Below are 14406 nucleotides of genomic sequence, written 5' to 3' on the forward strand. Positions count from 1 at the left end.
GGCAATAATATTTTTATCACATGCCTCTTCACAGTTAATGCTATATGACATTTAGTTACATGCAGTGCATTTTCAAACAATTTACCATTATAGACCAGCATCAAACAGATTTTAACGAACATCAAAATATTAGTGCGCGCATGGATATTTCACATCTAGCGATAAGCGTCTACTTTGACGTCGAAAACGTCGAAGGGCTTCACTGCACCGGGTAACCATGAAAAACGGTCAGTGCATTGTTCACCGGCCCGCTAACTCCCCGGATGTTCCTATTCAAATCAGTGCACTGATTTGCACTCACATCGAGGCATGTAATAATATTCTAAGAGAAAAAGTCGAAGTTATAGTGGCCAAAGCTGCTGCTCCGACCGCAGCCATCTTATTATAATATTATTCGCGTGTTTTGCTTTCTTGCAATGACCACGAACTCTCAGAAACGCCTCATTCACCCTTAGGGTCTGGAATCTAAGGGCAAATTGTTTTCAATATATGTCTCATGGGTAGGAACTCGAACGGAAATTATGTTGGCAACTGCAATTTCAACAGGAGCTTTCTTTTGAAGGATGTGCACGAAATGATTTTCTTGGTATACCTGTCTTTCCTTTGAAATTTTAAGGGAGACGATGTTCCAAAACCAGATGAAAACGGTGAGTTGGTAATTTTCAGCGAATTTTAAGCTACGAAATATGTTGTATCATGATAATTGTGTACTCGGAGTCTGACTGGACTATTGTGTGTCGGCCTTGTATTTCAGATGCCAACTAAAATTAGAAATTTTACGTACAAACGGTAATGTACTTACATGTTAGATCAGTATTGGAAGAATGGGAAGATTTGCCAAATGGCGTGTACGCTGTGCGAGCTGAAAACGATGAGCGAATATTCATTTAGTTCTGTTTGCTCATATTAATAACAATAATAATGAGAAGACAATAGTGCATAATGTTCATGATAAGCATTCTCCCATCATTTTTCTTTTCTTACAGATAAAGGAAGGTTGAACAGTTGTACGCGCACGCCGGTAAGAGTACAGACTACCTTTCCGCTTCTGTCGATGGTATCCCCCTTTTTTTCTATGCTTGATGTCTTTGCATATTACTCAACGTCGAGTGTTTAAAGGGCCTGAAAACTAGATACAGTGGAGGAAACTTTGTCTGTTTCCATTGCTCGCAGTTGCCAAATCGACGTTTAAAACCCTATGCGTGCTTAACTCCACTTACAATCAACCAAATGTACATTGTAATAATCTCATTTACTTTCGCCTCATGGCAATGAGCCACCTGTATGTCGATAATTTGAAATTTCTCTCTCCATCAAGACTTCTGTCATTAATATGTGATTTTTCTTATGTTATAGCTGCAGATAATCGTCCATTTTCGACTACATGAGAATATAGAACATGAGGTTATCCGGAGACTGCTTGAAGTCATGTGGATTGTGTTCGGAAGGTGTGTTGCCATACTTTGCTTTGATGTGACTGCGTATTTTCATCATTGAAGAATGTTCTGTACAAATCGTGTTCATCATCATCATCATCATCATCATCATCATCATCATCAACAACAACAACAAAGGCATCATCATCATCATCATCATCATCAAAATCACCGTTCTGACCGTGAAATAGAAAATCTTTGTCATTTATTATGCTGGGATTGTTTACTTTATCCTCCAAAAGTCTTCTTCACAAGATTACGTAGTAAGGCTAGATGTAAGGCAGCTTATGTGACCATTACAATTGCTGTGCCATAAGTCTTCCGTTACTTTGTCTTGTTTTAATATAGACGGGCTGCCCTGACCGAGTTTCTGTTGGATATCGTTTACATTCTACTGTGGTCGGCACTTGCTGTGATAAAACCCGATGCCAGAGCATGTTACTACATTCCAGGAGATATTTGGAGAATTATTCTTTGGGTAATAGCTTACGGTACTCATTAGAAGCGAATAATAGGTTACGATATTCATTAGAAGCAAATTATCAATAGGTGTAGGTTATGCATAGAGCAAGCTCGTGAAAAAGTGGTCCCAACTGGGAGTTCCACGTGTCCTCATTGAAGCTTGATGAGCCAAATTCTCTGAACGGTAATCCTGCGTGTTACAAAAACTCTTTATTCAGCTTCCTTAGAAATTCTTTGTACTTAACTTCAAACAACAAGTTGAATATTGTTCACAAAAATGCACGCAACAGCTACTGACCAGAAGATATCATGAAGGCGTGTCAAAAAACAACAACAATGGACTGTGATGTGATAAATCACATGGTGCGGTTGCAGGAGAAAAAAGGGATTCTAGCTTGCGGAAGATATTGTGATATATGTGTGCTCTGCGTGCTTTGCGTGCTCTGAGAAAGTTGGCAACATTTATACATAAAAATATTATTCACTTTCCCATTCTGTTCCATTCTTCTTCCTCGAAAGTTTTAAAAGAGAGTCACGCATAACGTCGTACATATCAATTAACCATCAAACCGACCTCAAGTAAACTTCATTGGACGATCCTTGTTGCAAATAAGATGTGTTGGTCTTCTCTTTGCAGATTGTGGCCATTTCCTTCACTCTTTATTTAATTGTTCAAGAACTTCTTGACTTTGCTAATTCTAAGCACAAAGTGGACGTAAGTACAAGACAACATAGATAGATAGATAGATAGATAGATAGATAGATAGATAGATAGATAGATAGATAGATAGATAGATAGATAGATAGATAGATAGATAGATAGATAGATAGATAGTTAGATGGATGGATGGATGGATGGATGGATGGGTGGATAGATAGATAGATGATAGATAGATAGATAGATAGATAGATAGATAGATAGATAGACCTGTCAACTAACTAGACAAGAGATAGCAATGGCACAAATTTAGAGTGATATATTGTTTTTGTTAAATACATTTTATGTTCTGTAGTTCGCATATTAGTCTGATTTGTATTACTGGCTTATTGGAACAGGGTATGTCTAATTTTCTTGAACCCATTTATTGTATTCAGATCACCGCTCCCCGTACTCTTACATCATCCATACTAAGTGCTAAATTGCCCGTATACTCTATTTTTAAGAATACAACTTGAGAAGCATGTCTTCCCCAAAGAAGTATTAATATATAATTCTTGAACTGATAATTTGTCATTTCATGACCTAGGCTTGGAAAGATTGGAAACTCAATCTCATCGAAGACGATTTCAAGGATTGTCATCCAAGATGGCCACTTGAAAAAGAATGGCTTGAAAGAGAAAAAGAAGAAGTTGAAAGTGTGAAATCATCATACTTCCATAATTACTGGTTAGAAAACAAGCTATTTGAGACATTCTGTCGGAACTCAGTCAAATGTATAGGATTCTATTGATTCATGATCGTTTACACTTGGGCAAATTTCCCTGAAGAGCGAATTATAAAGCGTTGTTTTCGCCTGGTTGGCATCGGCTTGAATACTCTCTTTGAAAAGAAAGTTGTCGTTTTGAGAGACCTTATCCCGTCAGCAAATTCCCTTATAAATGCAAATTTATTCGACTGGTTTTGTGCTTTAACAGACCACGGTCACTGTAAAAATTGTAGAGTGACCGAAGACAAGCGACAATACTTTAGCAGTTACTTACAGTAAATCTGAACAAAATATTATCAGAGTTAGTGACCTTTCTGTTTTGCTCTGTTCACTGTTTAAGTGTCCTTACTTGAATTATTTTACTTCAGTCAAAACATGAAATCAACATCCTTTGTATAAATTGTTGAGGAATATTCCTGAGATACTATACATCACACACTCACTAAAACTGGGTATATTTGAAACAATCAGCAATGTGATGCGATCAAAGATGTTCTTAACAAGCATACATAAAGTAGGTTTTCATGAAAGGGAACAAAGTATTAAGAAATTGTCACATTGAAATTTGCTCTTTAGAAACAGAATTACATATATTGAATCATTGAGACACAAGCAGCACTAAGGCGTCCAGCCGTGCATTCAATCTGGTATCAGGTTTAACATCTGAATTTCTGAGGCACCCCTCGATTTCATCTCATTCCATGCGACAACTCGAGCGCTATGATATATTGAACAGGTATACCCTCATGGTTTCCACTTACTTCCATGGATTAATGCAACACAAACCCATCGAAATCAATAGTTCTTGCGTATAACATTCAGAGCGTCTGCTGCCCAGCTATCTATCCAATTTTCAAGGCATCTTGTTTTTGATCCGGGCTGTTCACATATTTGAAAAGCATATTGATTGAGAATGAAAATTAAAGTAGTTTAAAATGGCTAGCTGTCTATCAATTCATTCTTAACGCACAATTTTAGGCCAATGAATATTGTATCGGTAATGACCATTCGCTTGATTGGCATACTGAAACAAACTCATTTGTGTAAACTATTATCAATATTGATAAACTCATGCATTAGATGATTCATTCATTGGGAAAAATAAATTCGAATTCAAGTTTGTTTTTGGAACTTGAAAATGTGTTGGCACTTGAAAAGATCGGTGTCTTATCATCTAAATCCTGAACGATTTAAGTAGAATGTTTGCAGGTGAAAAGATTCGGGAACTGCCTTTAGTTCCATAGTAGCCTGTAAAACCTTGCTGTTAACGGCCAATTGTCAATGTTTTATTTGACTTCAAGAGCCTGCGTGGCTATGATGTTGAATGCCACAATTGGTGACTATGACCCTTGTGGCTATGATGAAATAGCAGAGCCAAACATCTGCAGGATCTAAACTCATTTTGTAAATGTTACCAACAAATTAAATTTACCTGGTGTTATCTTACCTTGGAACGTGACCAGTTCACCATTCTGTTCTGCGTTGCATTGCAGGAATATTTGTGACTGGTGTGTCTATATCCTCCTGATAAATTGTGTTATCTTCCATGTCATTGACATCTTCATCGTATCTGATGAACTCTGTTGGCCAGAAGACAACACCAATGCCACGTCGCCCGCCGTTGAGACGACTGGAATAGGAATCTTTGGGGATGAGAGTGAACTGGAGAGCTGGGCTGCCAAAATCCACATTCGACTTTTTGCCATAACAATAATCTTTGTGTGGGTTAGACTTTTGAAATCTGCGAGGGCATTCACGTCACTGGGTGAGTGTTCAGTCTTATGGAAGGTCAAAAATATGTGATTTTCCTACAATAATGCTTTTGAAAAATGCGTGGAATGGTTTAGACTTTGTTGGTTTAATCTTTTGCCTAAAATTATAAAGAACACAAAACATGTAAATTCCACGAGTTCTTTTTTTACAACAATGCTTTTAGGATCAGGGGTGTAAAGTGAGGTGGGTCGGGTTAAGGAAATCACGTATATTTTTGTTTCACCTACAAAATGAATAAAATTTCCATCGTTTCCCTTTAAAGTGGCACTCACACTTGGTAACATTTTTAAAGCACATGTTTTTAATGCCAACGGTCGATATTTGACGAGGCAACTGCGCGCGGAGCGCAAGATATCGATAAAAACATGTCTTCAAAAGAGTAAAAATTTGAATTCCGGTGGCCCACGTAAATTCAGCTTCCGAACATCGAACGTTCGGCACTGGGGCCATTGTCAACTAAGCTATGGAGTACGAGTCTACGCTGACGCTGCTGTACGCCACAGTATACCACTGGCGTCGGTGATCGGTCATGGCCTGTGGGAGAAAGCTGAGTCTTACTGACTTGGCGTATAAACGAAAAACAATTTTTGCTGATTCCACCAGAATTGGCAAATGATTCCACCAGAATTGGCAAATGTGACTAGCACAGATACGTGCGGTTGATACATAGCGGCCGCCGCGTGATATGCATAGACGCATGCCACGCGCGCGGCGTACTGTGTGGCAGACGACAAAATGTAGTCATCGGAGGCGGCTAATATTTGACATGTAAAAACTGACGTTTACGTGGTATTGGTTAGAAATATAATACAACCGATTTAGAATAATGAAAACAACAAAAACTAAGGAGAAGTTTTTAATAACTTACCTGAGGTAAAGGCATAATGCTGTATATAAAGTCTTTGCAGTGGGAAGTAAATTAATTGCGTCGTTCGAACTTATTGTAGACTCCCTAGAATATCGTCAGTCAGCACAACAACAAACCTTCGGGGATATCGAGTCAAAATTAGAACGATCGTAAAACTTCGGGATCTGAAAATGACATGTTTTTATCGATATCTCTCGATCCGCGTGCAGTCGCTAAGTCAAATATCGACCGTTGGCATTAAAAAAATGTGTTTTTAAAATGTTACAAAGTGGGAGTGCCTCTTTAAACTTGAACAGTAGGTACAGATTTCTAGATGATATTAGGTTTCCCCCCTTGTGTTCGGAAATCGTTATTTTGCTTGGTTTATTGTTGTAAAATTCAGGATGCAGGACGGGCAAGTTCAAATTAAAGCGATTCACATAAGATTTATACAACTAAAAGTGTCATGAATTAAGGTCCTAAAGATTCTAAGCATATGGCCGGTTGAATACTACAGTTTCCTTATTTGGCACTGTTGAAAAATCAGAAGTTTGGTAGGGAATCAACCTGTCACCAAATAGAACTCTTCAATTTCATTTAAATTCTTCCGAAAGTTTTCCATGGCACGGTGTCAATCGTCCACGATGCATTATGGCAGTATAAGGTCGCCGATAGAGGTTGCTTAAACCTGACAAATGTTATGATTAATCTATGCAGTCTTTTAAAAATATTCCTAGGCATCTCTTTGTCGTTCCTATGTGCACCAGACAATCACTGTCAACCATGGGTTTTAGATTTTATAAGAACTGTTTAATGCAGCAAAGAAAACAAAGGTCACTGTTTTAAATAATGAAATAACCGCATACACAAAAGTTTGAAACTAGAGACAAATTGTCAATGAGTAATACTTTATTTGGTGACGGAAGTTGGTTTTTTTTATTGCACTGAAATCTTTCGGACCATGACGGTGAAATATCTACTTCGTGAGTTGTTTGTAATGTAATGAAATTTGCTATTAGTAAAAATAGTATATATCTTTCTGGGCTCATGAACCACATAATTATACATCATGAAATATCCTTCCAGGTAACAGTTGATGAGGTATGATTTACTTTCCGCGAATATTGCATACGTGGTGAACTTTTACGGCTGTCTTGTTCCTTATAGGTCCTTTCATTGTTATGTGTCACAATATCCTTGGCGATGTTGCGAGATTCTGCTTCCTTTATTTCATCGTCTACTTACCTTACAGTAAGTATACAACACTTTCTAGTCACGTGGTAAACTTGCCTCACAGGCTGGATATTCATACGTATTTGATTTCTCATTAAGCAAGCGTAAAACCACTCTTTAAGTTAAACTTTACTCTTGAAAATTGCCTTAAAATTTTATTTCCAGAGTCGACTTGAGACAATCAGTGTCCCGGACAGAGTACGGTTCACAGTTGGAAATACATAATTCAATTTATTATTACCATGTAAACCTAATCTACCCTGCGATATTTGAAGGGCCACTCAGATTTTGAAATCTACGTTTTATAGTTGTTAAAAAGAGTTAACATTTTCAATTGCACCTTCAAAACCAGGAAACTTGAGTTTGCAAGTAGTACATGAATCATAATATCACTACATTCGCTGTTGTCGACTAACCTGTCTCCATAATAATTAAGTGGTTGGTTTAATAGTTACATAATTCATAATTTCAGCCTGTTCATTCTGGATGATGTTCGGTGGTGACGTAGAAGAGTTCGAGACTGTCTCGGAGACGCTCTTTAGTTTGTTCAGAATGACCCTTGTCGATGAATACAACTATGACGTGAGTAAAACTCCAACAGTTGACCAGTTGCGCTCTGTAACTTTTGCATTGTTCACTGTAACACACATCATTCGAACGACAATTACAGAGCCAAAACGGGCCATTGATGAAGTTAAGATTGAAACAAACTTGTAGGTAATTTTCGGAGTACCACTACATCGATCATCTATTTTGTCAGGATTTCATGTTACTTTTGTTTTGCCGAAATGACACCTTAAACCATTTCAAAATCCATAAAAATCACATAAAATTCGTTCGTCAAATAATGTATTTTTCTTTAAAATTTAATATTCGTTGAAATGTAGTTGCAATAAACACGATTGGAACTAATTTGGGATAATTGGATTTTCATATTTTTCAAATTTCTCAAAAATGTTAGGTGCCCAATAGTTGAATGTTGCAATATTACAAATTACTTATAGAAACAAGTGTCTAATGTAAAAAAGAAATCAGATAAGCTTACATGGGAATGAAATCGACATTGCTTCACCATCCAATTATGCCCGATTAGTTCCAGTCGTGTTAATATCACAAAATAACTCTTTATTAAAAATTGCATGAGCTGACTCATTGACAATTGACTTTAAAATATTTTTGCTGCACACAAAGTCACAATTACACCTTATAAACCTGTTAATTTATTTTACCTTTGGTCGCGTGAAGTTATCATTAATTGTGTCAATCTTTTGGTATGTCTATGACAGGACACACAGAATTAATTTGATTGATAATTTTAACCCCTCCCAGAGTTAACTTTTTCAGGTTACTCAAAAATGAGTGTTAATTCTGCCGTTAAACTACTAGAGTACCTGCACCTGTTATTTGTACCGTAGGGACTAAAAGAAGAAAACCCTGTTATGTGTGATATCCTGGTTGGTACCTACCTGGCAATCTCTGCTATTGTTTTGCTTAACCTCTTCATTGCTATGCTCAGCGAGACATTGTTAGGTAAGCTAAGGATGCCATCTCCAGTCAAATCTTAATTCTCTAAGCTTTATGGTACTCTCCTAAGAAACACATTCGTTTGGTAAGTTAGAGGTACTACACTCTGTGAACTATTGTTTGAAATTTAGATAATTCCCTTTCAAAATTAAGAATAAAAGTCAAGGGTCACCGCGAAGAAATATACACACAAATGGCCAATTTTTTTATTAAGCCACCAAAATCGAAATATCGATCTTCAAAGAACTAAGAGACGGTGAAACATTTAGCCACTCCATGAGCTTCCAACAAAACGAGCGTCCACAAGTGGTAGACTAAAACAGTATTTTTACAAGTTAAGGAGTCAGAATATCAGTCTCCGAGGCGCATTCTTCCATTAACAATGTTGACCTGACTTCTTATCTATGAAAACTACAATGTGCCATGTTAACAGAAACTCCGATTTATTCGGTGAAAGAAAAGGATTTGTTGTCTTTACAAACCAGTTGGCACAATTTCACTACATTGTAAAGTATAACTCCGTGTACTACCTTGTATGTCACATTCTCAGGACGTAAGAAGCATCTTAACCGCGGAGTAAAACCTCTACCAGACTTTAGACTGAGGAATATCGATATACGCAGTTGTACTGAAAGACGCTGAATGCTTTGATGTTTACATGACAGATTGTGTACCGTGTACACCTCTTTCCTTCACTCTGTACATTCATAAAACATGGTAGCATATATCTTGTTAGTCATGGAGATTTCTAAGTAATCGCGATGGCTGTTCTAAAAGCGATCGATTTTTGAAATTACCAACGCTCAACTTTTGAGAAATAAAACGCATACGATTTCAAACTCGATAAAAAATGGAGGCATGATGTTAGTGATACGAGTATTTCTGTTGCCAGGCCTGGCATTTCAGCGGTACTACGATGGCCCATAACGCTCATATATTGATTGTCATTATAATTGCAGAGATGAATGTTACAGAAACGATGTTGCCATTTCTTATCTCATAGGATCCACGATAATGCAAGTTCCAATGCTCTGATGGAAAGAGCCGCGATTATTTTGTCTTTAGAGGACAACCTCTCTGATGAGAAGAAGCTGGCTTACTATAAACACGTACAGACAAAGTGTGCACCGATGGTAGAGTACTATGACGACGACATGGCCCTGGAGGGAAAAGACAACGATGTCAGGAAGGTTACCTTTCAAATAAAGGTGAAATATCTATTAGTAAACTTTAAAGAAACGACCAAGTGCGTATGCATTATGTTTTCGGAACTATAACTTTGAAAGAAGGGTGACCCTGAAAGGATCGAGTACTGTCAGAAACAAAAGACTACGTTGTAATTTTAGTTTAATAAATAATGCAATTTCTGTTTTTTTAAACTGCCCTACCTTTAATGTGATTGCTGCATACTCCAATGTCAGTGAGGTCATATATACTGCGTGAAATAAATATTAGTCAGGGAGCATTCGCTTTTTTACAGGGAGGGGGTCGTTGGAACTTAAGCTACAAATGAAATGCAAAAGGTGACCCCTGAACTTTAACCCCAATTCATTAATTGTAAAATGTGACCCCCAAATAAATTCATCTGATTTAATACATTAAAACTTTTCACCCAAAGGCCCTTGGGTGAACAACAGTGAACCTTCAAAAGTGTTTGCAAGAAAAAAACACCCTCCCCGATTTTCCTCCAGAAAAACAGGACCCTAACCAAGATGTCACATTCCGTATGGTTAATATTTTAATTGACATGTAATTTCTCATTTGACCTATGAACTTTCAAAGAGTCCTTTTTGAATGTACTTGTCAAATAATGACGGGTGAAATACCAATATTTGATGTTCACATCTGCTGTTTCAAACACCCTATTCTCATCCCGTATATTTATATCAATTGTCTATTATCAATAAAAGCACAGGTTTAGCTAATTTTGTATTGTAAAAAATTATTCATAGTTTCCTCGTAGACTACAACGTATATAGTGAATCAACATTTTGGTGAAATTCCAAAATCAAATTTCTTGCACAGACATGCACTTGTATCCACCTTAGTCTAATCAAGTAAATTAATATCATGATCAAGTGTCTATTAATACACAGATTTAGCTAGTTTTATATTGGAAAAACATTGTTCATAGTTTCTCATAGACTACAGTATGTACAGTGAATCAACATATCAGTGAAATCCAAAAATCAATTTTTTTGTTTAAAGTATGTAATTACAAACTTGCAACACTTCGTAAAACACCATATTTCCAAACATTTGAGGTATTTTCAAGGTGTCATAAAAGTTATGGTGCGAACATGGCATGACGCTTATCTCTCTTGGTCAACTTAAGGATTTCATTTTTGTGTACAAAATGCTCTTATCTGCTGTTATCACCCGTTCAGAGAGAATAAAGCCATGCTCGTATTCTGTTTTATACATTTTTGTCAATTCTGTTATTTTTTGTCATAGGCTCATACAAACCTTCGCAAAATTGAACCAACCCCTCCAATCTTTGATGTAAATATACCCCCTTAAAAACGGTTGTCGGGTGCACTTCCGGTTACTCGCATAGTATGTTATGAATCTGCGCATGCATAGTAGGCCGCTGGCTAGTCTGGTTCCCTGCCCCTTTCTACCGCTGGCTGCGCTACACTCACGAAAAGGGGGCAGGGAACCAGACGAGCCGCTGGCGCGACTATTAACTCACTGACTTTTTTAGTCTGCTAAATGAAACAATGCACGTTCTTGTCAGGTGTCAGTGTTATGATGAGAAGAAGCCGCCTATGGTTTTAAATGATACCTTTCTCATTTTTCGGTGTTTTTTTCATCAAGGATCAAATGGCCGCTCTGGTGGATACAATCAACAAAAAGGGATTGAACAGTGGAGAAGAGCAAAAATATGAGCAGCAATTGCACGAAATACATCGCATCAATCACGAGTTAAACTCTCTTAAGGCACAAAACGAGAAAGCGATGGCTAGTATTCACGAAATTTTGGACATACTGAGAGGTATACTCTCTCTCTCTCTCTCTCTCTCTCTCTCTCTCTCTCTCTCTCTCTCTGCCACTGTCTCTTTCCGTTGTCTTTCTTTCTTTTTATTCCCCTCTCCTAAGACATCAACGAGTCAGTGCCATCTTGTCATTAGACAATAAATAGATCGAACGATATCAATTAACGTAGCTTGCGGGTAACGCGAATATTCGTCCTGCGCATCGTATCTGCGCACGCGTACGAACGTTCTTTCTGCGAGCGTTCTTTCCGGAAGTGGTCTTTTTGTCGCGATGTAGCATACAATTAATTTGCGGTGCGACTTTCAAATCTGGTTTGTCCGAACAGTTCACACGAAGATAGCAAACTCTGTGTAACAGGTCCGTTTTAAGTGTGATAAATGTTGAATTATTTGCATTATTTAAGTGAACTAAACTTTATTTAATACCTATTAAACAAGTTTCGAATATATCAAACTAAACAGGGATCTGTCGCTAGAGAGCGCTTCAGTGTAGAATTTTTTGTATTAAAAATGCCAATATGTTAAAAAATTGTGCGGTGACCCCCATTTTTTTCGTTTGATTCGAAATCTATATATTGTTGGGCTTAATTTACGAGAGTTTAAAGAAAACGTAGATTTCAGATCATTACATTTGTAATGAAAATATCAAAATTTGGCCAAACTTTGCTTTTTATAAGCACTATTCATGGAAATGTTGCTATATTTTCTGATATTTTCAAAAGTAGACCACAAAACTAATATATTACAATACGGGGACTTGTGTTGTATAAAATCTGTCAAATTGTTTTTACTTTACTTCAGTTTTATTATTCAATAACACTAGTTAATCGAATAATACAACATTTTAACCAATTTCAGCTAAATGTTTTCGCGGGACAACATAGAGGGCGCCATATCTCCAAAATTTGCATAGGGACCATATTTTTTTATTTTACTATTTAACATATCTATCCAAGCTTGACATCTGTACAAAGTTTCAGAACAATCCTGATTTCATTCTTTCTTACCAGCAAGCCACCTTATTGCAATTTATGTCCTGTCTTTGATTGATTGTCTGTTTCTTCTTTACTCCAGGTCCAGGTCGTTTCCGATCCACCAAGTCAGTCCACGTTCGCGCTGGTAGAGGTACCTTCCATCAACGACGTGGCATTAATGAATAACACTTGGGGCAGTCACTTAAAATAAAATCAAGTGTAAATTCGTGATAAAAAACAGTGAAATTTCTGCCATCGAACTCACCAAAAATTAAACGGTATTGATAACACTTTTCATAAAACCCATCTTTAAACATCGAACTCCTGTTTTTCAGGATTTAATAATCAATGGATGTGCATAAAATGTAAACCCATTTATAATGGTTACTGTCACCGAAACGCTGAAATGTAGTGTCATCTGCTAACATTTTAGAGGACTCAGTGATTTGAAAGGGTACTGATTTTTCATTAAGTGACTGGACAGGAGAGGGCGGTATTTTTCACGAAAAATAGTGACCATTCAAAAGCGCGGAAAAAGTTACTTTCCCCAATTTCCATGCGCAAAACTGTGAGACCTTCCCATATCAATAGTGTATTAATTCCATTGCAAGGAATACTTTTTAACCTTACCCCTAGGTTACCATGAAAAGTGAATTTATATTTTTGATTGAAATCCCAATATCATACTTGTTGTTCACAGCTGCACTTTCAAATACCCTATCCTGATCAAGAACATTTGTATAAATTGTCAAACACTTGTAAAACACCAGATTAAGTTACGGTAAAACAATATAATGCATAGTGAAATTTGTATCGCTGAAATTCCAAATTCAAATTTCTTGTACACATATGCTCTTGAACCACCCTAGTCTAATCAAGAACATTAATGTCAATTATCAAAAGTCTATAAATGTACAGATGTTGCTAGTTTTATGTTCAAAACAATGTTCATAGTTTTCTTATAGACTGCAATGTATTGTGGATCGACATTTGCGGAGAAATCCAATGTCTTGTACAAATATGCACTTGTAACCATCCTATTCTAAGTAAGTACATTTTTATCAGTTATCAAACGGCTGTAAATGCAGAGATGATGCTAATTTTGCATTGGAAATAAGTTGTTCATAATTCTTATGGTGAATCAGCATTTTCGATGAAATCCAAAAACCAAATGACTTGTACACACGACAACTTTTTACTTCCCACTTCAAGCAAAACACATTTACATATATTATCACACACACACACACACACATATCTATACTGATATAGCTTGTTTTGTGTTTGAAAATTATTAATAGTTTGCATCGATAGACTATGATTTGATATTTTTGGGTGAAGCACCATATCGGCCACATCTGGCCTTCATATAGTTGCGCACCCCACCTCCCTGTAATTACTAAATGCTACCTTAATTTGCAGCACTTCCGGACACACCCCAGCAACATCGTGAACGCATTTAATACAAACATACTGGGTTGTACGAAAAGGAAAATCTGGATAACGCTTCTCTGAAATTTGTTTGAAAGTTCTCATGTTTGCCGAATCCAATTGACTACATGTTGTGGACATCGCAGGCTGCACTGTTGCCTGCTAGTAACGTGCAGCAATGAATAAATCTTAATGAAATTCCAGCGGATTTGTATTTTATGCCAAATTTAACGTGGTTTTTTTTGTTACCATGATTTTTTTTCACGTCTGCATTAATGTTAACAGTATGCCTTTCAAATGCTT

At 36.9% G+C, this 14406-nt stretch overlaps 1 protein-coding gene and 1 long non-coding RNA gene across 3 annotated transcripts; both read left to right on the forward strand.

Moving 5' to 3' along the window:
* The first annotated feature begins 343 nt into the window (after positions 1–343).
* LOC139133770 (uncharacterized) lies at positions 344–2614 on the forward strand. 2 transcript variants are annotated; one of them, XR_011552638.1, is made up of 5 exons: positions 344–647; positions 987–1021; positions 1357–1448; positions 1785–1914; positions 2536–2614. It is a non-coding gene; the product is annotated as an uncharacterized lncRNA (long non-coding RNA). The 2 variants fall into 2 exon arrangements; XR_011552637.1 differs by having other exon boundaries at positions 344–1021.
* A 139-nt stretch (positions 2615–2753) lies between these two features.
* Positions 2754–13247, forward strand: LOC139133660 (polycystin-2-like protein 2). Its single transcript, XM_070700412.1, has 9 exons — positions 2754–2765; positions 3146–3285; positions 4819–5090; positions 7113–7196; positions 7651–7760; positions 8594–8703; positions 9706–9910; positions 11520–11697; positions 12773–13247. Exons 1-9 carry the CDS (start codon positions 2754–2756, stop codon positions 12856–12858), a joined length of 1197 nt encoding a protein of 398 aa, XP_070556513.1. The 3' UTR covers positions 12859–13247.
* Positions 13248–14406: the final 1159 nt, after the last annotated feature.

This window comes from Ptychodera flava, chromosome 5 (genome assembly GCF_041260155.1).
Source record: "Ptychodera flava strain L36383 chromosome 5, AS_Pfla_20210202, whole genome shotgun sequence".
Taxonomy (NCBI): domain Eukaryota; kingdom Metazoa; phylum Hemichordata; class Enteropneusta; family Ptychoderidae; genus Ptychodera; species Ptychodera flava.

What these genes read in the sequence shown, in the direction of transcription:
- LOC139133660 (XM_070700412.1), top strand. An exon ending in GAGGGCATTCACGTCACTGG is followed by an intron (nt 5,091 to 7,112) that starts GTGAGTGTTCAG and finishes TGTTCCTTATAG; the next exon opens with GTCCTTTCATTGTTATGTGT. An exon ending in TCGATGAATACAACTATGAC is followed by an intron (nt 7,761 to 8,593) that starts GTGAGTAAAACT and finishes TTTGTACCGTAG; the next exon opens with GGACTAAAAGAAGAAAACCC.